At 45.4% G+C, this 26,984-nt stretch overlaps 1 protein-coding gene across 3 annotated transcripts in view; it reads right to left on the bottom strand.

The window, feature by feature from the left end:
- The window catches only part of OLFML2B (olfactomedin like 2B), a 38,325-nt gene extending 16,850 nt beyond the window's left edge, over positions 1-21,475 (bottom strand). For 2 of the 3 annotated variants that reach the window (XM_047784059.1, XM_047784060.1), the window contains exons 1-4: positions 20,782-21,475; positions 17,874-18,137; positions 15,204-15,311; positions 2,515-2,691 (exon numbers count right to left, since the gene is read on the bottom strand). In XM_047784059.1, coding sequence (XP_047640015.1) covers positions 2,515-2,691; positions 15,204-15,311; positions 17,874-18,137; positions 20,782-20,955 — 723 coding nt within the window. In that variant the 5' untranslated portion in view covers positions 20,956-21,475. The remainder of the gene's footprint in view (positions 1-2,514; positions 2,692-15,203; positions 15,312-17,873; positions 18,138-20,781) is intronic. The other variant, XM_047784061.1, reaches the window with a different exon arrangement.
- Between the last annotated feature and the right edge of the window lie 5,509 nt (positions 21,476-26,984).

The raw sequence follows: 26,984 nt of genomic DNA, 5'->3' as shown, positions 1-26,984 counted from the left end.
GTTAAACCGTTGTGGACTTCAATTCCTGGTGTCCTGAGGTTCCCAAGGCCACCCCGCCTCCTCCACTCTCAATCCAACCCCCCCCCCACCCCCCCCAGAGCCCCTTGCCACTCCTCCAGGCAAGGACTTTCTTGGAGAGAGGCCTCCAACAAAGTGCCATTCGCCATTCCAGAAAATCCTGACGTCATCTAGAAGAACCCTGAAAATAACAACCAAACCCAGATACCCTGTTTTTCTGCTTTTTCATCACAGAGTTCACAAAAGAGACAGATGGATGAAAAGGAAGAGAAAGATCTTAGCCTTGCCTCTTTCACCACTTCCCCTTTCCAGCCCTATCTGGGCTCTGGCTCCGCCCCCACCACCCTGGTTCGGTTGGATTGTGCTAACATCAGCAGTGCGTACATGGGGATTTTAGGAGGGAGAAGAGCTTTGCTGACCAAGGAGAAAAAGAGTTTGGTGTGTTTGATTTGGTTTGCTGTTTGCCCTTGGGAAATCTGAGCTGGGTTCCTGAACACACCACATAATGTGTCATCAAAACAACGGGTGGAATTCTCATGCTCATCTGACTGGGAAACTGGAAGCCAGAGAGGGCAGGGAGCGCCTGAGTCTGCTGGCCTGCTGGGCCAGCAAAGGATGCCATGTGGGCTGCAATAGGAGCTGCTGGGCCCTATTGAGCTGTTGAGCGGGCATCTCTAAGTTCCCTTCCAGCCCAAAAGTCCTCTGGCTCTTTGGTTTATGAGCTCAGACCTGCTCAGGGACGACCCACCAAGCAGACTAAACACATGCTCAGTAGCGGGCATGTTGAGGACACACAAAAATGAGAATATAAATAATTTTTGAAGGAATATGATATTTCCCAAAAAACCATCAAAGTAGTCATCATGGGCTAAGCCAGAAAATTATTGGCCTTCCTTGTCCTTATTTTCTGGTTTGGAATGGTTTTATTTTTAGTTACAAATTGGGGAGGGTGCAGGCACCATACTCTCTTCAGGGCTTCTTGCCTCCAAAGTCCTAATCTGCCTGCTTTCCTGCCTTTGGAACGCATGTGCCCAAGGTTCCCCAAAGCCACAGCTGCTGCCTGCCTGGCACCAGTTTGGTGGATTTCCCTGCCCAAGAGCTCCAAGCCCACATACCTCATCTTACTTCCTCTCTTACCTCAATTCTCAATGACCCAGGCAACAAAGTCCTTCTTTGCAATGCTCCCCAGCCCATTTTCAGGACACAGCATACACAACATCAGCTCAGGAGCTCTGACTGTCCCTGTCCCAGGCCCTGCTCCACTCATACCCTGCCTGCCTCCCTGAGGCTGAAGGGATTCCTCAGTGGCTCACCTGGAATGCACACTCTGCTACACACCACTGACCCTTGACCCAGGAAAAGTGAGCAAGGCCTGTCTTAACTGCTGCTATCCCATGGTTGCCAGGTACCCCTCTTGACAATACTTTATCCAGACCTGCCTCGCTAATAGTGTCCACACTCTTCAAGTCCTGCTGCCAGAATTTACCTTGTTTCCTCTTCTACTTTTTGGGGGTTATCTCCCAAATTAATACCTGTTTCTCAGGCATCAATTAGGAGATAACTCAACACATTAAGAATAACACTTGTAACCATTAGCACATAAACATTAACTTAGTAACTGGAGCCAAAATAAACAGGCATCAGATGAGGAGGTATTTTTAAGCAAATCAATCCTTTGGCATCACTCGAATTATATTAGCTGGTGTTCCCATTTCATGCATTGGTGACTTTGTGTTCAGGACACAAGTGGGTGAGAAGAGACAGAGGTTTGAGGCCCCTTGCCACCACTTTCTGGCTGTGCAAGGGAGACTGTGAGCATTCCTGGATCTGTCTCCTCATCTGCAAAGTAAGGATATTGATCTCTACTCCAGCCTGCCTTCCAGAGCTGTGGAGACCACATGGGATAGTGATAAAAGCACATAGGGCATCACAAAGTCCTTTATAAATAGAGAGGAACACACAGCTTACTGTCTCCACACTGGGACACTTTTGAGCATGAATTAATAATTATTAATAATTACACCAGGACAGCAGGTGTTAACCAGGATGGTCCCAGACAAGCCACCCGACTTATAAATGCAAGGCAAGGTCAAAAAGGCAAGATGGAGTATAACAACAAGAATGGGAGTTCCCTGGTAACCTAGCGGTTAAGGATCTGGTGTTGTCATTGCTGTGGCGCAGGTTCGATCCCTATCTTGGGAACTTCTGTGTGGGTACAGCCAAGAAAAACAAAGAGAAGAATGGGGCCTGGGACTCAGGAGACTAGGATTTGAGTTCTGGCTTCAAGACCTACTCACTAAACCTCTCTGGGCTTCAATATTAATAAGTACAATGGGGTCAACCCCTGCCCCATCAGACCTATAGAACTGTTGTATAGATGAAAAGAGACCATGCCTATGGAAAGCCTAAAGCCTGAAAGTACTATGCACGGGTGAGAGGCTGGTAGCACACTTTCCAGGGGCTGTGGGCAGAGCCCCCTGGAGGCCAGCGCTGTACCTCGGGGTGGGTGAAGGCTGCTGCCGCGTCCCTCTGCAGGGCTGAGCGGATGTCCGGCATGCTGTCTAGGATGTTACTGGAGCAGTTCTCTTTGTCTCGCTTGTTCATCTCAGTTCGAATTTCTTCCATGTCCTCTTTGATTTGCTCATTTTCCTTGGTGAGGTTTTTAGACACTTCCTATGAAGAGATAAAATTTTAAGAAGAGAATCCTTTGAAATGCCTGGAAGACATGCAGGAGGGAGCTGCCAGCTATTTCTGCTCAGAGCAGAGACACCAGACAGGCTGAGAAAGCAGCCGGAAGCAACTGGGGCCCCGGAGGGGTTCCAGCCCTGTGCTGAGGAAGGTGCTCAGTCCCAGGCAGCAATTCCCAGGGCAGCTTGGCTCCAGTATCCACTGCTGGAAATACACCCCAATACCACCACAGCTTTCCTAATAATAACACTGCCATGTCCCTGGGCTACTGGGACACTTACTATTTTTGCATCCTTTGTACACAGTATGTGCTTATCCAGTGATGAGTAACATTACAAAAAAGTTTCATTCACTTACACTCCCACTCATGTGAACTAAGGCCACAATGAAAAGAAGCTTTTCTAAGCAATTTTAAAAGAGGTGGCCAAAGAAATCCACTTAATCTGCTTTTCTAATGAGCACAAACTCTTCCCCAGTACTTAAAAAAAAAAAATCTCCTTTGAAAAAAGGAAATAAGTTGATTTATAATATTGTGTTAATTTATAGCAAAGTGATTCAGTTATACATACGTTTTTCGTATTACGTTTCATTATAGGTTATTACAAGACTATTGAATATAGTTCCTTGTGCTATACAGTAAATCCTGTTGCTTATCTACTTCATGCATAGTAGTTTGTATCTATTAACCCCATATTCCTATTTATCCTTCCCTCCCTTTCCCCCTGAGTAACCATAAATTTGTTTTCTGTCTGTGAGTTTGTTTCTGTTTTGCACGTAGATTCATTTGTATTATTTTTTTTAGATTCCGCTAGAAGAGATATCATATAATATTTGACTTTCTTTGTCTAACTTACTTCCTGAGTAGAAATTCTCTAGGTTCACCCATGTTGCTGTAAATGGCAATACTTAATTCTTTTTTATGGTTCCCCAGCACTTTAATAGCATCCTTTGCATAGGAAATTGATAGGCTGCTTTAAACTTTCCTTTTCACCCATAAAAAGTTCCCCTAAATGACCCCTACTTGGCAAATTAGCCATGGTCCAGACATAGTTCACAGCAGAAAGGACCAAAGCTACATTTCACTCAGTCAGCACTAGTGGGTACTTCTATGTGTCTAGGGCATAGTGTGGCAGAAAGCAAGCCTCTAATTCCTCTGAGGTTCTTGTCCTGGGATGGAGGGGGTGCGTGGGAAAAAAAACCATAGTAGGGGAGAGGGTCCACATTGTAGGAAGAAGGTGACCAATTATGTCAGGTTCTTTAAGTGGGTTCAAAGGAGGAAGAGAGTGGACTGGAAGCGTCAAAGGCAGCGTCCTGCAGAAGATGAAGCTAAATGGGATTTGAATCATGGATAGTTATCCACAGGCTTAGAGGTACCCTTTCACCTCTGGATATTTTTAGAGAAGTTTACTGCACTGAGATGTAACATTGTCTAGCAGTGGCCCCCACTCTAAGGTTTCCATGAGCATCTGAATTTTTCAATGTGATGTTCTCCTTTGGGCCCTGTTTATGATGGTGGTAGAGGAAGTAACCATGTAAAAATAGAGGATGGGTTTACTTTCCATCTTTCTTTGACAGACCCGAGAAGTGCAAAAGCTCAGACATTGCCAGGCACAGTCTGCAGTCTTGTAAGTTGCTGCTCATGTCCTAGAGGGAAGCCACAGTGGTTCAATGTTAGGGGGTGTGTAGGAAGATGGTGACAAGCAGACACTGTGGCTCCAATGGCTCTACATAGGTGCCCAGAGGAGCCCATGCGGTGCTTGTTAACACTAACCAGGCTCCAGATCATTGACCATGCCGTTCTTACAGCATTTCAGTGCATGCCAGATTTTGATCACTGGAAAGACTCAATGTGTTCCATGGGGCTAAGGCCAAGCCAGCTTGTCTAAATTGCACAGAATTAACTCTGAGAGCTGAAGCCCTTGAGAAAGAGGTCTTGTATCAAGACTACTTGGAATGAGTGGTCTTACCAGGTATGCAGCCATTCCTGATAAGTGTTATCTGGGTCAGTCAAGTACAGTGGTCAACAGCATGGATTCTGGAGGAAACTGGTTCACATCTCAAAGGTCCTACTGCTAGAGCTGTGATCTTCAGCAAATTACTTAAGATTCCCGTGCTTCATAGTATCCATGAGGGTGCAAGTTTGATCCCTGGCCTCCCTCAGTGGGTTAAGGATACAGCATTGCCATAAGCTGTGGTGTAGGTCACAGATGTAGCTCGGATCTGGCATTGCTGTGGCTGTGGCATAGGCTGGGAATTTCCATATGCCACAGATGTTGCCCTGAAAAGACAAAAAAAAAAAAAAAATCCCCGTGCTTCAGTTTGCCTGTGTGTAAAATAAGGAAAACACTAACATTTTCCTTATGGGTGGTTATGAGGATTAAATGAGTTAATATACAAGGACGTGCATGGAAATGGCTGTTATTTTTCATGGAACATTACAGCTGGAATGGACTCCAGAATGCAAGCCTAACCCTTCCTTTAACAACTGAAACCGAGGCTCAAAATAAGGATGTGATTTGCCCAAGATCATTTTGAAAAGTGGCAGAACTGAGTCCTCCTGGCTCTTGCTTCTTTTTATTTTATTTTATTTTATTTATTTATTTTTTTTTTTTGGGGGGGGGTCTTTTTGGCATTTCTTGGGCCACTCCCGCGGCATATGGAGGTTCCCAGGCTAGGGGTCTAATCAGAGCTGTAGTCACCAGCATATGCCAGAGCCACAACAACGCAGGATCCGAGCCGTGTCTGCAACCTACACCACAGCTCACAGCAACGCCAGATCGTTAACCCACTGAGCAAGGGCAGGGACCGAACCCACAACCTCATGGTTCCTAGTCGGATTCGTTAACCACTGCGCCACGACGGGAACTCCTATTTTATTTTTGTCTTTTTTGCTAATTCTTGGGCCGCTCCCGCGGCATATGGAGGTTCCCAGGCTAGGGTCCAATCGGAACTGTAGCTGCCAGCCTACGCCAGAGCCACAGCAACGCAGGATCCGAGCCGCATCTGCGGCCTACACCACAGCTCACCGGATTGTTAACCCGCTGAGCAAGGGCAGGGATCGAACCCGCAACCTCATGGTTCCTAGTCGGATTCATTAACCACTGCGCCACGACGGGAACTCCGCTCTTGCTTCTTTAATTCACTTGCTGGATCACTAAGAATACCAGGAGAGGTTCTTGGCACTTAGCCAGCTCCCAAGGAACTCTGAGCTCATCAAAGGGGCCAGTGAGTACTGTTAGTTTGGTCTCAGGATATACAATAGGATATGCATATGCAGAGAAATATAGAACTGTTGGACTCCCATAAATCTTTGCTCCCCAAAGCATAGGCACCATTCCATCAGCTGGGACCTTGTTAGAAATGCAGAAGCTCCAGCTGCACCCAGACCTGCTGAATCAGAATCTGCATTTTAACTAGATCCCCAGGCAATCTGCATATACATTAAAGTTTGAGAAGCACTGTCTTAAATGTAAGAAGCTTGGGGTAGAGCTGCTGAAAGGGGGCCCAAATGTGTGAGAAAGGCTGTTCTGCAGGAACCAGAGTCTTTCTGGGGCTGACGGGAAAAGTTCCTGGTGCCTTAGTGGGATTCAAGCATTTCTGTACATCCATAAGCAGGACCTGTACATCTTCCCCTGTGACTCTCACATCCTGAGACAGGTAATGAAGCCCCAAGCAGGTTCAGGGATTCCATGTATTACTTTTTCATTGATGCAATGCATTTGTGTGTTCAGCTCTGGGCACTGCGGCTAAGCACATGGTGAGGGTCCTGCTCTGATGAAGACCACCCTCCAGGAGGGGAAGTAAGCAATAAACAAGAAATACCAAGAAAGCATCAACTATGGAAAGTGCCGTGAAGAAAGCAAGTCAGGGTGACATGACAGATGCAAGTTTTGACTCATGAGCTAGGTCAGTGACGTATCTCTGAGGTGGGGACTGAGGCATGTCCACCTCTGTGGCTCAGCTATGGCCCTAGGACCCCACTCTGGGTGGACCCAATGGCGTGGCCTATGTGGCCACATTACTAAAACAAGATCTCATCCAATTCCTAAACACCTTGAGTCAGTCAGCACTGGCCCTTACACTCCCTGTCAGGCAAAGGTGCAACCCCACAGATTCAGCCCCTGCCCCCTAGATCTTGGGTTTTCTAGACTCCTGAAAGGTCCCCCCTCATTGATTTATAAATGCCCAATACCCTTTCTGGTTTTAGTGAGGAGCCATTATTCGTAGTTTCCACAGAGGAAGGCTTGAGGCAGGCCTGGTCCTGAGAACCCAGAGGAGCAATATGTTTTTATTCCCCTCACGGGAACAGCAAAGCCCGCCAGCCGCCTGAATAAACATCAGGCTGGTGGTGGCATCACCCCATTGGCCTGCTGGGCCAAGCCAGCTGGCGTCCCCCAGGGCATCAACAGCAGCTACCCCTCCTCAGCCACCTCTCCCACTCAGCCACCTCCACCCCAGGGGTGCTGGCCTGGCAGGGCTCCCCACTCCTCCCTGGGGCTCTGTCTTCTTCACATCAAGGGTCTTTTGTGAGAGTACCTCTCAGGAGGCACTAGGGGTGCTGCCCACACAGGACACTCTCCTCACTTCGCCCTGGGAGGAGGGTGAAGCCCATGACCTCATGCCTCTGGCTCTTCCCCTCTGGCATCTGCAACTATGACATTTATGTCATGTGCAACTTGGCTTGTGCGCAGCACTGGCAACGTGGCGGAGGAAGTAGGAAGGGTGCCTATCTGGCAGGGATGAGCACACCACATGGCCTCTGCCAAGGATCCTGGTGCTGTGAGGAGAGAAAGGAGGAGGGAAGAATAGCAGATAGATGGAGGGCTGGACGCAGCTAGGCATGAGAATTAAAGATCTGAGAACTGTGTCATGGGTCCTTGGGCTAAGCAGAGCCAAGGAACAGAGAGGTATTCACAGAACAAGTGCTATGTGCTGGGGGCATGCAGTGGGGCATCAGAGGGTGCCCCCTGAGAGCAAGCCCACACTGCCATATGGGGGCAGGTGTCCTGTGCTGACCACAGATGCCAGAGGGGAGGAAGTGTGCAAATTAGGCAGGTCCCTGGGCAAAGGGGGGACTAGATGTAGGTGGAACTGGGGGTCTAGTTGGTCAGAATACAGCTTTAATGAGCTGGGGAGGGCCAACACAAGCAGATGCGCAGACCAGTACAATAGGCACGGGCAGAAAGGCTGTTTCCTGGGTACAGACTGTGTCCTGACCTTGTCCAGCTGTTGGACAAGTGTGTGTGTACCTGAGTGAGACCATGCGGAAGCTGAGCCACAAGTGCTGGGACCTGAAGGAAAGACAACCAGAGTGCAAAGCTCTATTAGTTCTTTGTGGTCTTGTTTTCCCAACCAAAAATCAGGGACGGGCGTGGGGCGAGGAAGGTGCTGTCCCTGGAGACCAAGTATGAACCCCCCTGAACAGTCACCATCTGGTTTCATATAACCACATAAAGCAAGAGATGGGACCTCTTCAGCCCAAGTTAGAGAAGGAAGAAATATCGCTACTTACCTCACCGGGCTTGGTATGAGGACCGAACGAGGGGCTGCATGTGGCACAGTGCCAGGCACAAAAATAGGGCCTGACAGATGCAGCTGAAGCTGGGGGGGGGGGGTGCGGGTAGACTCTCGGGATTCAGTAGCAGATACAGAGATAGAAAAGGGGAGGGAGCTGAGGTTTGGTGTGGCTGGGACAGGGAGGAAGGTGAGGACCCAAAGCTGGTGTGTTGTAAAGAGACTCCTGTAGGAGTAGACTAAGCAAGGTTGCCAGTGGGCCAGACCACGGCTCCAAGTCATGCAACAGGCATGCACCCTCACATCTGTGGAAGCCACCCAGCCCCCACCAGTGGATGGCTGGAGTGCACAGGGCTCAGATGCAGATGGCAAGCCTGAGAGCAGAAGGAGCAGGGTTCCTTGTAGAAGTGAAGTGAGATAGTGTGGGGGTAACTGGACCTGCTGGGAGGGTTCAGAGTTCCTGTCAGCTCACCTACCCTTCCCCCCTGGGAACCTTCTAGGACATGCCTAAGACCAGGTGGCCTGGGACATCCACTCCAGCCGACAGCTGTCTCCAGCCCCTGGTAGGAGAGCTGGAGGGGGAGAGCAGCTAGAAACAGCTGGTGCTCCAGCTGACAGGACAGGCAGGATGCAGCACAGTCTCTATGACCACAGCTGATGGGGATGGGCAGGCCGGCCCGGGTGCAGGGGGCAACCAGCTGATGTGTTCAATCACTCCCTGAAACAAGCAGCTGTTGAGCATCTTAGTCCAGCTGCTGTGGTGGGCTAAAATTTGGCAAACAAAGATAACTTAGACCCAGGTTGTCCTCCATAAGTCCAGAGCTTGGAAGATAGTCAAACAAGTAAAGACCAAAAAGTCCCAGACCTCTGATGATGAATCCCTTAAATACGGCCACCTGCTCCCATACATCCTGGCAGCTACAAGCTATTCCTAGGCCAGGAGATGGAGGGCTGACACTCATACCTTAAATCCCTTGAGCTGGGAAGAAAATGTTTCATGCCACAGCAATAAATTAGATTTGAAGTATATATAACCCCAGGAGAGGTAATAAATTGACCTGAACCCATACTGAGTTGTAAATGGAATTAAATAGCAGAGCTGAAAAGAGTCTTAGAAATATTATCTCTAACCCTTTCCCTTTTCACTGTGGTCAGACAGGGTGAATGACACTGCTCTCCAAGGCTGCACCTGAGTAAGGAGAAAAGTGAAATAATTTACAGCAAAGCCTTCTGTGAATGCAGATTTGATAGGAGACAGAGTGAGCACTTGGGGTGTCTGGATGGGAGTGGAGGGAGGGAAGAAAGGATAGGCTTGGAAAGACACAGCTCCCCTAACTTGTGGCCAGGCCTGCCCAGACAAAAATTACATTTTCCTATTCGTTGGTAAAAAGATATATCGAGAGTCAGGAATGATCCTTTGATCTTGTTTTCCAGACCAGAAATACAAAGGCTACCATATCCATAGGTCTGGGGTAGAAGCCCTCAGCAATGCTTGAGCCAGCACATTCTGGGGAGAGGGCCAGTTCTGGGTCTGGTAAATGCATTGGAGACTTTAAATCTCACTTGGATACAACATTACCAGGAGAAAAGGCTTCAGATGACACACAAGGTTCCACAGTGCCCATATGTCCTTATGGATGGGGTTTGCAAACTCCAGCAGGTAGGTGTGAGAGAAAAAGGCACACACACAAGAAGGCACAGGGCTTGGGCAACAGAAATCACACTTGGGGAAGCTTGCAGGCATGCATCTATTTTAAGGGCTCGAGATATGCACTCATATATATATGAAGGCACATGTGTACGCAGTCACATCCAAGTACTTATAAATGCTGGCAGATATCCTGTAGCTAAGTGGGGGTGGGCCATCTCTTCACAAAGGTTTGCAATTTTTATGGGCCTAACTTAATTCAACTGAAGGTTTGATGCTAGAAGAAATTACTTTAATGATCTGTCCCTCTGTCTTTTTCTTTAGTTTGATAATAAATCTGCTCTTAGAAGTACTGTGTGGTACTAGGACTGTACCTCCTGCCGCTTTTCCTGCTGCCTTAAGAATCTATTTTTAGGCCTGAACAGCCTACACAGCCTTTGTACCTCTGGGTATACTCAGAGCTCAGAGCAAACATCTTCTAAGCTGAATCTGTGCCACGCTGGGTCTACCTGCAATGAACAGGGTCTGTCTCTGCCTTTGGAAAAGGCATAGATTTTCCTTCTAGAGCTCTAATTCCTATCTCTCCAGGCACCTATGTTTTGTGTCTATATACAACAATATACATCCCCAAGTCCAACGTACACCCCTCCGTCCTGCACCCCCTTCCCCTTCTAGCCATCTCAGGAGAGGGTCAGTTTGGACTACCACACTGAACATTCCTGGGCTACTGACCATGTGGGATGTTACTTCTACTTGGACCAGTTCTAAAGGAATGCCCACGAGGCTTCCGGCCTCCTCCAGGTGAACAGGAAAGATATTTTGGAGGTTAAGTTTTTGGAACACAATGAAGTAGCCCTACCTAAGATGTATGCTCCAAACTGATAAAAATTAGTAATTCTGACAATACCAAGTTTCAGCAAGAATGTATGGAGCTTTCATACCCTTCTGGAAGCAATGTAAACTGGAACTACCACTTAGGAAAACTGTTTGGCAATATAGTCACTCCTTGGTGTCTTCAGGGACCTGGTTCCAGGGCTCCCCGCAGATACTAAAATTCACAGGGGCTCAAGTCCCTTTTATAAAATGGTGTAGGATTTGCATATAACCTAGGGACATCCCCTCCTATACTTTAAATCATCTCTAGATTGCTTATAATACCTAATATGATGTAAGTGCTATGTACACAGCTGCTGGCATGTAGCAAATTCAAGTTTTGCTTTTTGGAAATTTCTGGAACTTGCAGGGGGTGTATTTTCAATGGAATCCACAGATGTGAAACATGTGGATAGGGAAGGCCGAATGTATTCCCTAAAGTTGACGATACACATAATTAATGGTGCAGTAGCTCCATTCCTACTTATATATCATAGAGAGATGCATACATTTATGGGGTGAGCATAGAGAGGGATGCTCCTGAGGCTACCATACACTACCAAACTAAAAACAACCCCCATATCCACGACAGCAGAAAGGACCAATTCAATGTGATATATTCACACACTAGAATACTACACTGCAACCAAAATGAATGAACTATAAGCCACAAAACAGCACAGGTGAGTATTAAAAACATAAAGTTGTCTACTTGATGCTGGTAAACATAGAGTGGTAACCTCTATGGGAGAAGAATCTGAAAAGAATGGCTATATGTATATGTATGACTGATTTACTTTGCTATGGGCCTGAGATTGGCATGGCTTTGTGAGTCAACAATATTCCAAAAAAGTATATATAAAAAAAGCAAATACGAACATAAAGTTGAGTGCAAGGAGCCCAACACACATACGCACACACACAAGCTCTGTAGGATTCTATATATTAAGTTCAAAAATAGACAAAACTATTATATTTAGGGATGTATTCTTGGGTGATGAAACTGTAGAGAAAAGCAAGGAAGATGATTAACATAAAATTCAGGATAGAAGTTCCCTTCAGAGAGGGGTGAGTGGGAGAGGGTACCTGAAGGGCTCTGGGGGTATTAACGTCGCTGTTTCTTAAGGTTGGTGGTGGTAACATGGGTATTTGCTTTATAATAATTTGCTAAGCTGTATATTCATTGTTTATGCACTTTTCTATGCAAGTATTATTTTTCATGATTTAGAACAAAAGTTCAACCAAGCAGAGCTCCCAGAGCTGACTTTACCAAGAGGTTAGATTCTCAATGGTTCAGATTCCATTTCTCTCTCCTTCCTTCCTCTTTCATTTGCAAATGGAGTTTCCATTCTTACACCCTCCTACATACCCGAGGTGGATGTACACACGTGTGTGAGCCTGCTTCTTCTGCCAAGTACTGATCTTACTCTGGGCAAAATGCCCCTCCAATCTGACCCCTTTTGTCTGGTCTGACCTCCAAAGAACTCTCCTTGGGATTCAAGAATATTCAAAGACCAGGAGCAGAGTTTCAGCAGAGCCAGGCTAGAGAAGGAGTGTTTTTTCCATTTACCCTACATTCTGCCTTTTCAATGGCAGCAGACCATAGATAGGCAGCCAGCAAGAGCCAGGAGATGAGTGGCTGGACCTGAAGCCAAGAGACGCTGCTTTGCTCTGTGGGTCCAGGGCCCTGACCCATCTGGGTCTACTGTCACACCACAGCCACACTGTAATCCTGGGCTGCCTGGTTTGGGGAACCTCTTCATGGGATGGGACTTTCCTTAACTCAACTTTAATCCTGTTTAACAGAATGTATGGGATACGGCCATGGTTTTGCCTAGAAATTCTTTTGGAAGAGCTATTGCTTTAAGTTCTGGTTAGGAAAAAACTGATATTCTCAGGGTAGCCAGGAATGATTCAAAAAAACCTTATGAGGTTGATTAGAAAGAGCCTTGGGCTAGGAAACAGAAGGCCTGAGCTCCAGCTTACACTTCCCTAGCACCATTGTAGGAAAGTCATCTAATTTCCTTAGGTTTCACATCCTGTCCAACTCACAGGAACAAATGAGCTAAATGTATATGGGTTGCTTTAAAACCATAAATGGTATGCAAATATAAAGGATAATGATGTTGATGGTGGTTATAAAGGTCCAGTTTTTGCTACTAAACATTCCACAGATTTGAAAAAGAGAAAACCCTCATCACTGTAACTAAGGTTGGCAAAAATGAAGTGATTGTGTGACTACAAAGACGATACATCCTGCTGGGTAGTGGCATTGCACCAAATTCACCCACACTCCTACCATTTGCCAGCAAGGAGGGCTCAGCTGCTGGATGAGGCTGGAAACAGATTACAGCCCTTGAACAGAACTTAGGCCACTAGCCTCCTCAGACGCTAAGCATCTGACCTTGGCCTCGTGAATGCTGTGTTCTACCCCCAGAGCAATCTTCCCCAGGCTGTGTTCTGCAGACAGAATGAAAAACAGGTGGCTGCCAAGGTCAGGTAAAAGCATAAGAGGTGGCTATCACCCCTATTCCTGTAGAAAAGCAATGTTTTTTTTTGTTTTTTTTTTAAAGGGGCATGGCACATTTGGATGGTTCTAGGGCCCAAGAGAAAGGGAGGCACTTTCCAATTTTGAAGGTCCAGTTGGATCCTGGTTTAATTCTTTTCAAACCCATGTGAAAGAATCAGAGGTGGTGTGAAATAGAAGAAAGAATCTCAGCCTGAATGAAGTCCATTGGTAGTAGGATGATGTTGACCATTCCTAATCCCATCAGAAAGACTCAAGACGCCAAGTGACCTGGTTCTATTAGGGAGCCCCTCCAAGAAGAGTGGGCTGATAAGAATGGATTAGCATGGTCCCATTAGCCAGCTCAACCTGTCTACAAAGCTTGGCCTCTAGAGCCCTGATCCCGCTCATTAGACTTTGTAATTGAAGTGACTGTGGACCTACCAATCTTCCCAGTGCAAATCGCCAGGTTCAGAAAACACTTCACACAGCCAAGTGAGCTAAGGCTAAGGGTGGGTGGGGAAGGATCTGGTGTTCACTCTCTGGGAACATTTTTAGGAGTGTAAGGAGTGTGCTGAAATTAATCCTTGAAGTCACAATGTTTCATCATCTTTGACCCAATTCTCTCGGCAAAGCAACAGAGGGATGTTTGCCCCCTCCGCCCCCAACAGTCCTCCTTGGTCATAACCTGAGTGCTTTGTTTTATTTAACCATTTTGAAATATTTACAAAATGTTTAGCTCAACTCTTATCCCCTCAGCAATCATACAAAGTAGGTAGGGACCTTTCCTACTTCACAGATACGAGCAAGTGGGATATGGTTGCTTGTAGTGGCAAACAGAGAGTAATTCACTCTGTCCTGACTCTAGCACCCAGTCCAGCGAGTGCCCTTTCTGCCACATAATGATCCTGACTTTTTTCATATCCTTCCTCTACTAATCACCCATCAGGGAACCTCAGCTCTCCCATGAGAGACCTCTGCTCAAAGCCCACTTTTTCATGAGGAACATTGATATATTTACAGTCACCCCATTATTAAATTTACCACTTCCATTAACAGTCGGGAAATTAAATAGGTATCTACTTGAAGCAGCCGCTCTTTGAGTCACTGATTCAAGTATCCATTCAAGAACTGGATGCCAGTTGATGAAACATATCTATGAGCTTCTTAACAATCAGGCTGAATGATGATCATTCCCTTCCTGGTAGCTAAATGATTTCTTATCATATGTTAAAGCATTATAGCAACAAAACAATATCAACATTACTGTCTGTAACGACTTCTATCTCCCATCATCATGTCACACAGTAGCTGAAAACCACGGCTCCAGCTATGTGCATCTCTCCAGAATCCAGCCATACAAACATGGTGTCTGTCTATGAAGATTACATTACTAGTCTATTCTTCCTGGGGGTGATCAGCCTGAATGTTTTCTAATAAGGAATATTATTTCTTAGTAATCATTTTTACACCTTCTTTGTCTAAAATGGATTTGAGATGGATTACCACATACCCACATCCACCCACCTCCTCACCCCCACCCCCATGCATGCCCCAGAAAAGGTTAAAACGATAAAAAAAATCAACAGCCATATATCCAGAAGGGACATGACTGAACCTTAAAACCAGAAATAAAATGCTTATTATACTTTTATATTTTATTTAGCTCTGAATTCCCCAGAAGTCAAGGAGAAAACAGATATATATATTGATTGTATGGTTCTTATATATGAAAAAAGAAAATATGCACATTTACATTCCACTGTCTCTTTGTCATCAACAATTTGGCATGACTTTTGGATGTGCTTTATGTTTTATGCATATTTTTTCTTTCCAAAGAATAATAGTTTAAATATAGTCGGGGTACATACTTTCTGAAAAAATAGAATGTGGGAAGTGTGATACACTTTGGGGCCTGATCAAGAGAAATATATGGAAACCCAGAATCTTCCTTACCTCCTCCAGTTTGTCCACTCGCCCCACCAGTTTGGTGGTAACTGAGTGCAGCTTCAGGAGATCCAGGCCATAGAAAGCTCCTTCCAGCATGTCTATGATGGTGGAGAGCTATGAGACAAGGGCAGGTGTCAGTCCAAGGCTGGGGCAGACACATCCAGGGGGAGATGTTTCTTTTTATTTATTTTTATTTTTATTTTTATGGCCACACTTGTGGCATATGGAAGTTCCCGGGCTAGGGGTTGAATTGGAGCTGCAGCTGAGGCCTACACCACAGCCATGGCAACACCAGATCCGAGCCACAACTGTAACCTATGCCGCAGCTTGCAACAAAATTCAGATCCTTAACCCACTGAACAAGGCCAGGGATCAAACCCACATCCTCAGAGAGACAATGTCAGTTTCTTAACCCCCTGAGCCAAAACGGGAACTGCCAGGGGGAGACATTTGTTTTTAGATCTCCATGTTGGAGGCTTGGCAGGGAAGCCACCAGCCAGGAATTGAGAGGTGGCCCTCTGAAACCAGCACTTGTGTGGGTGGACACAGATCCAGTGATGTAGGTGTATTCTGCCTACTGGAATACTTGGGTAAGGAAATGGGAGATTCCTATAAGAACACATGAACTGTGGTCTGGACAGCTTCACCAAACTGTTTATACTTCTTTTATTAATCCATCAGTTGTGTGTGTCTAGTCTTTCCCACTAGACTGTCAGCTCCTTGAAAATAGTGCTATGTCATCTTCATCTCTGATTCTCCATGATACCTTGTACAGTATCTGGCCCCATAGTAAGTGATCTATAAAATCAATGAAGTGGCTTATATACATCAATGCCTTGAGGATATGCTTCTGAAACAAATTCATTGCCTGCTGAAGTCCCTGGAAGACACCAACAAGCTTTTCCTTAGCACTAAAAGCAAACTGACCCTGGGGTAAAAGAGATCCGATGGCCCACCTTTGAGGCGGCAAGTTATCAAAGGGTACCCCGTTCTCTCAGGTTTTTTTTCAACACTATCGTTCCTGCCAGTACATAGTCACTTGGAGAAAGGGGGTGGGTGAAGTGCTGGTGACATCCAGGCCATGCAAAGTGCAGGCAAAGGGGAAGAAATAAGACATGCTTAAACTGAGCCTCCCTGCCAAGGAGCATCCCCAGAAGAGTTTGCTGGACACACTTGTGCAATCCCTGCTCCGCAGTCTTTCTATTAGATGAGGAATTCCATGTATGAAATGCTCATGTTTAGATCTCCTTCCTCCCATTAGAGGAAGACAGCTGAGTCCTGGGTAAGAGCCATGGAAAGATAGCTGATTAGTATATATTATGATGATTTTCTGAGTTGAAAATTTTGCCTATTATTGTTACAGAATCCCTCAAGAGTTTCAGAATTCTCTAATCCTATAACTAGGAGACTGTGCCTTTGATTTAGAAAATAGTTTCACGGCCGAGCTGAAGCTCTGAGAGACAGAGCTGAATCCTGGGACACTTATTTTACTGGTAAACACTACTCAGCTTAAAAGAATTTCAATGATGGAGTTCCTGTCATGGCTCAGTGGTTAATGAACCCGACTAGTATCCATGAGGATGCGGGTTCAATCCCTGGCCTTGCTCAGTGGGCTAAGGATCTGATGTTGGCGTGAGCTGTGGTGTAAGTCCCAGATGTGGCTCAGATCCCGCATTGCTGTGGTTATGGTGTAGGCCAGTAACTGTAGCTCCAATTCAATCCCTAGCTTGGGAACCTCCATATGCTGTGGGTGCAACCCTAAAAAGACAAAAGACAAAATAATAATAATAATAATAATAATTGTCAATGATGACCAGTTACCAAGTATGTACCAGCTGCCAGCACAGCAGTAGCACTTTACATGGTCATTCATTAAAGGAGCTAGTGTCTATTGAGCCCCGATTACATATCAGGCATTGTGCCAAGTACTCAATAGTTGTCATCTCATCAATTCTCAAAACAACTCCCAAAGATAGATGTTACTCTTCCTACTTTTTATTGAAGGAGATTGAGTTCAGACTAGTTGAATAACTTGAATAGAATCACACAGCAAGTAGTAGCAGAGCAATGATTTGAATCCAAGTCTGATGCCAAACCAAGCTCATTCCACAACCCCACACTTCAGATGAAGCCCTTGGCCAGCCTACAAGGATGCCCCAGGTAAGGCCTGAGCTCTCCCACCCTGTGGACCAGGACTACAGGATTGCAGTTTGATGACTAGACCTAGCACAGGTCCCCGGCCTCTTCCCTGGGTCACACAGCTCTTGTGCTGAGGACTGAAGGCCCACTGCTCTCTGTGTCTTGTGTATCTTTAGGGTGCCTGCCGGGCTGACAGTAAATCATGGCAGTAACTCTCCTGGAGAAGAACGCTGAGTTCTTTTGGCTGGCTGAGCCTGGCAGCTCCTCCCAGGCCCAGCCTCCTTGGCTTCACAAGAGGGGCGGGCACACTTTGCTCTAGGCATCTCCCTCAGACATTAGAGTTGCAAATGACCATTTTGTCAGGTGATCAGCTTTGGGTCTACATGCAACACTTGTGGGCCCAGGGACTAACTTCCCTGAAAGGCTAAAACAGGGAGCACTTGTTCAAAAGCCTATAATCCCTACCAACATCCTTGCCAGACTCATGGGTCCCTAAGGCACTGTCTCATCCAGGCATCACCCCACACCAGGTCCTACCTTTAAGTCCTTGCTGTCTGCCTCCCGAAGTTTCTGGAGCCTGAAGTCTCCCTCACAGGGATTGAGGGCCGATGGTGGTGCAACACAGGCACACTTGCAGGATGAGCCTGAGGTGATGGTTTCCACAGTGTAGAAGTCTTCCTTCCTGGAGGTCCCTGCATTGACCCTCTGGCAGGCGTCTCGGCCCAGGGGTCGCACTACACATTTGCACTGACAATCTGAGCCCTCAGACACAGCCTTGACCTTGTCATAGTCTCCCAGCAACTAGTCAAAGACAGAGAGAACAGGTTGGGGATGTGCAAACACAGGTATCAGTCAGGAGCCTGAAGAAGGCTCTCCACATTTTCTTTGTCAAATGTCCTGCTAGCCAGAGACCTTGGACAACTCTGATGTGGAGTTGAAAAGGTCATTGTGACACAATTTGCTGACTCTAACATTTCCTGGAAGGCACTAAGAATTCAGCTCTCTTCGTTTATCTTGGAAAGCTGTGCATTTCTCAGGGGGCCTTAGCCTTTCATCATTTAAAGGAGAAAAAAAAAAAAACAGATGAGCCCCATTTTTCTTCCAATATTCCTTGCAGATTTAGATGAAAAAAGGAGAGAAGAGATAGATGGAGATACTAGAAAAGTGACATTTCGATTTCAAGCTATGAGCTTCTATTTTCCTTCATTCACTCACCATTTCTTGAGTGCCATCTTGGGACTGAGCTAGGTGCTGCAGAGGTAAAGCAATGGGCCAGACATAGAGCCTGCTCTCAAGGAACATACAGTGCAGAAGGCATATAGATAACAGTCACACTGTTAGGGGTGTGATAAGTGTCCCTGAAGTGGGACTGCAGTGGGAGCTCAAAGAGAGGGCCACAGAGACTAGTTCTAGCTGGGCACCAGGGAAGACCTCTTGGAGGAAGTGGTATCTGATTTGGTCTCAAAGGATGGGTTAGAGTCAGAGAAAAGGAACTGGGAGAAGAGAGGCAGATCCAGATGTCAAAGAGGTTTACTCAGCCCAAGGGTTCATTTGGCTCCTAGAATAGCTTCTGCACCCAAACCCCAGGCCAAAGCCAGGAAAGCAAACTGGCAGCACTTGCTGCTTCTATAACACTAAACATTTCCTTCTGAGTGCTTGCCTCTGCCAGCCTCCCCAGGGAGGAAAACACACCACAGCAGGCTTTCTGGAACCACAATCCTAGGCACCTCTGGGGAGAAGCCTCCTCTCCAAGACACCCTGCATCCCTAAAAGTTAGGGCTCCCTTTGTGGGCACAGAGAAGGGTCCCCTTCATTTGACTAATGACAATGGCAGGCAAGCTCTGTGCTTGTTAGAGTGGATATGTTCCTGGGATGGTGTCGGGGTGGGGTGGGGGGAGGCTTTAATGTTTTTCTTGCAAAGGTTGGGTTTCTTCTAATACTAATATTTGTTTTAGGACTGTTGTCAAATGCAGAATAGATCCGTGGAAGAAGGAGTTGTAGTTCAGGGTGACTTAAGTGGCCAGTCTTTATGGGCTGACAGTAAATCATAGCTGTCTGTTCTCTGAAACTCTGCCTAGATTTCTACATAACCTTGCTCTGAGACCCTGGAGGGATTCCTTCCTTTCAGGAGGCTCAGGTTTCAGGAGAGCTTTTGTTGACGGTCCTCCAGAGCCCCAATGTGATGGATTTTTATGTCTTTTCGATTTGGGGGTCAGTGTGAGGTTATTGGTGGATATAGGGCATGGATTAGCATAATTTAAAAATTTTTTAAATTCAAAGTACAGTTGATTTACAATTTTGTGCCAATTTCTGCTGTACAGCAAACTGACTCAGTTATACAAATACATACATTCTTTTTTATATTCTTTTCCATCATGGTCTATCCAGGGAGATTGGATACAGTTCCCTGTGCTATTCAGTAGGACCTTGTTGTTTACCCATTCTAAATAAGCATAATTATTAAAGGAAGGGTGAGGAGACTAGTGTTTGATAAATGCCAAAGTGGAGCTGGTCATTCTTTCTACAGGAAGGAGACAAGGACCACAGCTCAAGGGCTTAGTGGAGGTGCAGGCAGCACCGCAGGGCTCTTTCCCAGCCATCCTTCGTCATTAGGATTATGGTGACACCCACCACACAATCATCATGTTGGCTCTGGAAAGCATGAAATAAACACTCTAGAAAGAACTGTCTTTTACAGTCGTGAGATCTGGGCTGACGATTTTCAGAAGACCTGGCTCTACCCGTCTCTAGGGCTCTTACTGCTCCAAGCTTTAGAGTCCTTATCTATAGAATGGGAATAAGGGTTTGAGAGGATTGACTCAAATAAAACAAGTGAAAGTTCTTTGTAAAAGGATGTGTTACAGATCCTGTCCCTATCAGCTGTCACTCTCCCCACCCTACCCCCACCATCTGCCAGACCTGCATTTCCATTTTACCTCCCCAATATGGGAGGACTCATCATCATCAGTCCCTCTGTTTGGGGGTCACCTCATATTCATCACACTTGTGGCTGTTCTGACTTCTCCCTGGGTGTCTCACTCTGTGTCACGAAATATCTCTTCGTGGGGTTATGCCATCTGCCTCCTGTCCAATATGCCCGCCTGTTTTCACATTCCAATTCTGACAAACAGCCACACAGACAGGATTTGGCCATATTTTCCACAACCCTTGAACCAAAAAGTTTTGATTTTTTTTTCTTTCTTTCTTCTCAGGGAGTTGTATGGTGTCTTTCCTCCTTTCTACTGGTTCTGTAACCTTGAAAGACCCTTTGAGAGTGGAACTCACGTCCCTTCACTTCAGAAAATAATTCTGATAAATGAAAAACAAATGCTCTCCTCTTTGGTAATGGAGAGAGACCGCTGCCTCTGAACACTTCAGAGAGGACCATCTTAAGGCTCGTGACATCCCCAGGGCAAGAGGAGTGGACATGGGACTCGCAGCCTACCTGAGACAGAACGTTTTCCTGGTTGTCCGCTTCGTTTTGCAGAGTCTCGTCCTCCGTGGGTGCCACCGTCCGCACATCTGGGGGTTCAGTCGTCCCAGTGGAGGGAGTGCTGTGCCCCCAGCCCAAAGCCATAACCAGAGACAAGCAGAGAACTAGCAGAAGAGACTTGGCCATGAGGGACGCTACAGAAGGAGCTTTACCCCTTCAGAGAATAGCTGTGGTCCGGTGGGGCGGGTGGAGGTTTGGGGCGAGGGGCGGTGGGGGCTCTCAGCAAGGACTGAAGCGAGAGGGTGTCTTGGCTGGAGCCGGTGAGGGGCTGCTCAGAGTGCCTTCTAAAGCTGGGTGCTGCTGAGTGGGGCAGGAGCGTACACCCCAGAGACTCTGATCATCTCCTTTCCAACAGGATCAGCCGGGACCGAGATCAGCTTGGACCTGGACCGCGGCCGCGATAGAGAGTGGGGCTCAGAGTAGAAAGAGGTGACCGGGAAGGTGGAGGTGGCACAGCTAGCCGAGTGCGTCGTCCTCTGGAGAGGGCTCAGGTGGAAGGAAGGAGTCTGGGCGGATGCGGGCTGAGTGGTGCGCGCCGAGGCGGGCGGCGGGGATCCCGGGGGCGCAGGGGGACAGCCAGCGGCAGCAGCTGCGAGGGCTGCAGGGCGAGGGCGCAGAGGAGGGCTGGCGCGGAGGGAGGGCGGAGTCTCTATTGTGCCGGGCCTCTGAGATGCAGCCAGTTACGGCGCGGAGGAGGAGGACCGGGAAGCGCCCAGAACTCGCGCAGAGGGGCGCTCGGCCGACCCCGCCCCCAACTCGACCTCAGCTGCTGCGCACGCCCTCCGCGGGTGACGTCGGAAGGGCGCCCCATTCCTTTCATTGGACCGCAAATGATGAAGGGAGAAAGGTTACCCTGAGTAAAGGTCCCTGAAATGTGGGAAGCCCTTGTGCCCATTCTCCCCAAGAGGAGCAGGTTTCCTTTGGGTTGGGAGGTAGGCAGCTAGCAGTCTCTCCAAGCCCGAGCCAGTATGGATGGATCCTCAACATCCTCCGTTTTTGCATCTGGAGGAAAGAGGGAGCGTTTGCTTTTGGACGTTTCTCCCCACCCCACCGCCCCCACCCCCGACTCTGGGTAAGATATTTGGCATCTTTGAACTTAGCGCCCTTTCTAGTTTGTCTGCCTCCGCTTTAGAACCTGGTAATACCTCCACCCAGAGGATGACGATTGAACTCCCTGCTGGAGTGTGTCCTACATAGCTATAATGTAAAAAATAAAAATCAGTATAAAAAAATAAATTGATTGCTGTGGCTAGGGCTTCCAGTACTATGTTGAATAACAGTGGTGAGAGTGGACATCCAGATTTTAGTGGGAAGGCTTTCAGCTTTTCTCCATTGAGTGTTATATTGGCTGTGGGTTTGTCATAAATGGCTTTGATTATGCTAAGGTATGTTCCCTCTATACCCACTTTGGTAAGAGTTTTTTATCATGAATGGATGTTGGACTTTGTCAAATGCTTTTTTTCTGAATCTATTGAGATGATCATGTGGTTTTTGACTTTTCTTTTGTTAATGTGCTGTATGACGTTGATTGATTTGCGTATGTTGAGCCATCCTTGTGCACCTGGGATGAATCCCACCTGGTCGTGGTGTATGATCTTTTTGATATGTTGGATTCCGATGGCCAAAATTTTGTTGAGAATTTTTGTGTCTATATTCATCAAAGCTATTGGCCTAAAGTTTTCCTTTTTGGTGGTATCTTTACCTGGTTTTGGAATTAGGGTGACGGTGGCATCATAGAATGTCTTTGGGAACGTTCCTTCTTCAACCTTTTGAAAAAGTTTAAAGAGGATGGGTATAAGTTCCTCTTTGTATGTTGGGTAGAATTCACCTGTGAAGCCATCTGGTCCTGGACTTTTATTTGTAGGGAGTGTTTTTATGACATTCAATTTAATTTCTAGTGATCAGTCTGTTCAGTTGATCTGTTTCTTCTTGATTCAGTTTTGGCAGGCTGTAAGTCTCTAGAAAGTTGTCCATTTCTTCCAGGTTGTCAAATTCGTTGGCATACAATTGTTCATAGCATTCTCTCATGGTTTTTTGTATTTCTGTAGTATCCGTTGTGATTCTCCTTTTTCATTTCTGATTTTATTTGCATTTTTTTCTCTCCTCTTCTTGGTGAGTCTAGCCAGAGGTTTGTCAATTTTGTTTATGTTTTCAAAGAACCAGCTCTTGGTTTTATTGATTTCTTCAATTGTTTTTTAATCTCTATTTTATTTATTTCCTCTTTGATCTTTATGATTTCCTTCCTTCTGCTGACTTTAGGTTTTGTTTGTTCTTCTTTTTCTAATTCATTTAGGTGTTGGGTTAAGTTGTCAATTTGAGATTTTTCTTCTTTTTTGAGGAAGGCCTGTATTGCTATGAATTTCCTTTTGAGCACTGCTTTTGCGGCATCCCATAGATTTTGAGTAGATGTGTCTTCATTATCATTTGTCTCGAGGTATTTTTTAATTCCCTTCTTGATTTCCTCATTGACCTGTTGGTTTTTTAGTAGCGTGTTGTTTAGTCTCTATGTAGTAAGTTTTTTCTCATTTCTTTTCCTGTGGTTGATTTCTGGTTTCATGCCATTATGGTCAGAGAAGATACTTGAAATAATTTCTATATTCTTAAATTTGTTGAGTTTAGCTTTGTGCCCCAGTATGTGATCACAATCCCACTCTTGGGCATATATCTGGACAAAACTTTTCTTAAAAAAGACACATGCACCTGCATGTTCATTGCAGCTCTATTCACAATAGCCAAGACATAGAAACAACCCAAGTGTCCATCAACAGACGATTGGATTAGGAAGATTTGGTATATATACACAATGGAATACTACTAAGTCATAAAAAGAATAAAGCAATGCCATTTGCAGCAACATGGATGGAACTAGAGACTCTCATACTCAGTGAAGTAAGTCAGAAAGAGAAAGACAAATACCATATGATATCACTTATATCTGGAATCTAATATAAGGCACAAATGAACCTTTCCACAGAAAAGAAAATCATGGACTTGCAGAATAGACTTGTGGTTGCCAAAGGGGAGGGGGAGGGAATAGGGTGGTTGGGGAGCTTGGGGTGAATAGATACAAACTATTGCCTTTGGAATGGATTAGCAATGAGATCCTGCTGTGTAGCACTGGGAACTATGTCTAGTCACTTATGATGGAGCACGATAATGTGAGAAAAAAGAATGTATATATGTATGTGTAACTGGGTCACCATGCTGTTCAGTAGAAAAAAAATTGTATTGGGGAAATAACTATTTAAAAAATAAATTGTGTAATTATCAAATACAAAGAGTTAGTCTCTGACACTCAGTTAATCTCTGACATTCTAATGTGTGTTCCCATGGGGGAAGTTCCTGGTGGAGAAGCAAGTGACTGTCCAAGGGAACAGCTTACTATCTTCATGGTTTGGGACAAGTCTCAGATCGCTGTCACTAATGATCACTAAGAGGGCATCCACTTTTAACAGTGTGAGATTATATTACAATATCCCTTAGTGTCCCTTCTATAACCCTACTGTGAAGATTAACAATGTGTAAATTTAAGGAAAGGCACTGTGCCTTCTGGGACAACTGCCACCCTGGAAATACGGAACAGAGCTAGACCTCTTTGAAGATGTGAAGGGTATGCTTCTTTGGGAAATTCAAACACCTGCCTTTTGTGTTAAAGAATAGGGAATAAACTAAGGAGACTTCAGCTTATAAAAATGATGATAGTTGATAGAAGTATAATAACCCTTATTAATATCTTTAGGTTGTAAAAATTTCAGAGTATTACTATATCTTAATAGTTTTTTTTTTTTTGTCTTTTCTAGGGCCACATCTGCAGCATATGGAGGTTCCCAGGCTAGGGGTCTAATCGGAGCTGTAGGCGCCGGCCTATGCCAGAGTCACAGCAACGTGGGATTCAAGACATGTCTGCGACCTACCGCACAGCTCACGGCAATGCTGGATCCTTAACCCACTGAGCAAGGCCAGGGATCGAACCCGCAACCTCATGGTTCCTAGTCGGATTCATTAACCACTGAGCCGTGATGGGAACTCCTTAATAGTTTTTTTGTTTGTTTGTTTTTGTTTTTTGTTTTTGTCTTTTTGCCTTTTCTAGGGCCGCTTCCAATGGCATATGGAGGTTCCCAGGCTAGGGGTCCAATTGGAGCTGTAGCCACCGGCCTACACCAGAGCCATAGCAACGCGGGATCCGAGCCGCGTCTGCGACCTACACCACAGCTCACGGCAACGCCAGATCGTTAACCCACTGAGCAAGGGCAGGGATCGAACCCTCAACCTCATGGTTCCTAATCAGATTTGTTAACCACTGTTGCACAACGGGAACTTCCAATAGGTTTTTTTTTTTTTTTTTTTTTAATCCAAGTTATGGACACAAATCAAAGGTTCTGGTTATCTGGGCTTATGGAAATCTCTCTCTCTCACACACACACACACATATACATGTCACTTCAGGTTAAAACAGTCAGGATTTCATGAAAGAGTGACTCTGGCAATGACTAGGAGGATGGGAAGGTTTCAACAAGCAGTAGATAAATCAACAGACGTAGGCAAGAGAGAGGGGCCATTCTAGGAGGGAGCACCAGCCTGAATGTACATAATCAGATCTCTGGCTGGCTGTCACTTCTCAGGGAAGACTTCGCTGAGTCCACCAGCAGGGTACTTCCTCTTTTATATGCTCCCATAGTACCATGTATCTCTTCTTCATAGAATTATGGGGATTACATTTTTATACTCCTTTGTGGGTTGTTTCAGTAGTGCCTTCACCACTAGACTGTAAACTCCATGAGGTTTTGTTCACCATTACATTCCCAGAGTTTAGCCTGTGCTTGGAATAAAGTAGACACTCAATTAAATAGGTTGAATGTATAGACTACAATCAGTCCAGTCGAATGTATTCCTAGTTACCTTCATAAATTTTTGTGTCCATTAGCATGCATGTGACTGCAATGAACAGAAAGTCAACAATGCCTTAATCATATTTCCGTTTGTTTTTCTCCCACTTTAAGAAGACTGGAGGTTGACTGTTTGAAATTTGGTTCAGTGGCTCAGTGAAGTGATCAAGGACCCAAGTTGGTCTTTCTATTTTCCACTCTGTGATTCTTAGGGTTTTTAAGATATTTTTAAAGGATTTTTATTTCAGGTATTTTAAAGGGTATTCCAAGGCTTTTTGATCTGATTATAATTGGTGTAAGCGTGTTCTAGCTACTCCTTGACCATTCTCTTTTGCTAGACATTCAAATTTTCAATCTCTCTTGCAGCTAGGAGTAGTTACATGGTTGAGTTCTGGCCAATAGAATAAAATAAGTGTGCAGAGAGTTTTTATAAAACTCCTGATAAACAAATAGGAGGAGGAGCTTTCTAGTGCCACCCTTCCCCCCATATTTTGTCTTTAATGGTGGTCATGGCCCCTGGAGCAGTGGCAGCCATCTCATAACCGTGAGTCCTTTCTCCCAGTGAACTTAAAGCCACTTTTAAATCCTTTTAAAGTTCAATCCTAATGTCCTAATACAGAATATGTCTCAGACCTTCTCCGCAAGAGAGCTTTTCTTCTGCTTAAAGATACAAAGTAAGTACCTTCTAAATCTCTTTCTCAAAATATCCACACTCGCTTTCTTCACTTTTTTATTAACCTGTTTTTTTTTCACTTTTTTATTGACCCGTTTCTCAGACCACATGATATTCCAGACCTTCTATTATTCTTTTTTTTTTTTTTTTTCCTGTAGAAAGTCTCCGGTTTGAGTAGATGTTAGAGCATATTGAAACCATTTCTTCTCTTTTTTTCTGGGCACTGTTATTGCATTAATACAGCCCAAGATTGCCTTAGTTTTCTTGGCAGTTACATTGCACCAATGATTCACATTGATTTATTTTTTAAATGTAGTTTTTTCCTGTTCTTTAAAAAAAAAAAAAACATGAATTTTATACGGGTTTTCTCCATCCTGTGCTTTCCAGCTATGTTCTTTTTTTTTTTTTTTTTTTTTTAATCCAGGTACAGGCCTTTGCATTTTTTCCCACTGAATATTATGATGGTTTTGGCTCCTCTTTTCAATCTGTTGAAATCTTGCTCTTTTCCTTCTTGTCTCAGTTTGGGTAATTTCCAAATAAGCATAATTTCTGTCTTAATGCAAACCCCTAATTTTAAGACGTTATATTCATTCAGA

This window comes from Phacochoerus africanus, chromosome 6, assembly GCF_016906955.1.
Source record: "Phacochoerus africanus isolate WHEZ1 chromosome 6, ROS_Pafr_v1, whole genome shotgun sequence".
Taxonomy (NCBI): Eukaryota; Metazoa; Chordata; class Mammalia; order Artiodactyla; family Suidae; genus Phacochoerus; species Phacochoerus africanus.
This window is presented reverse-complemented; position numbering and strand designations above follow the sequence as displayed.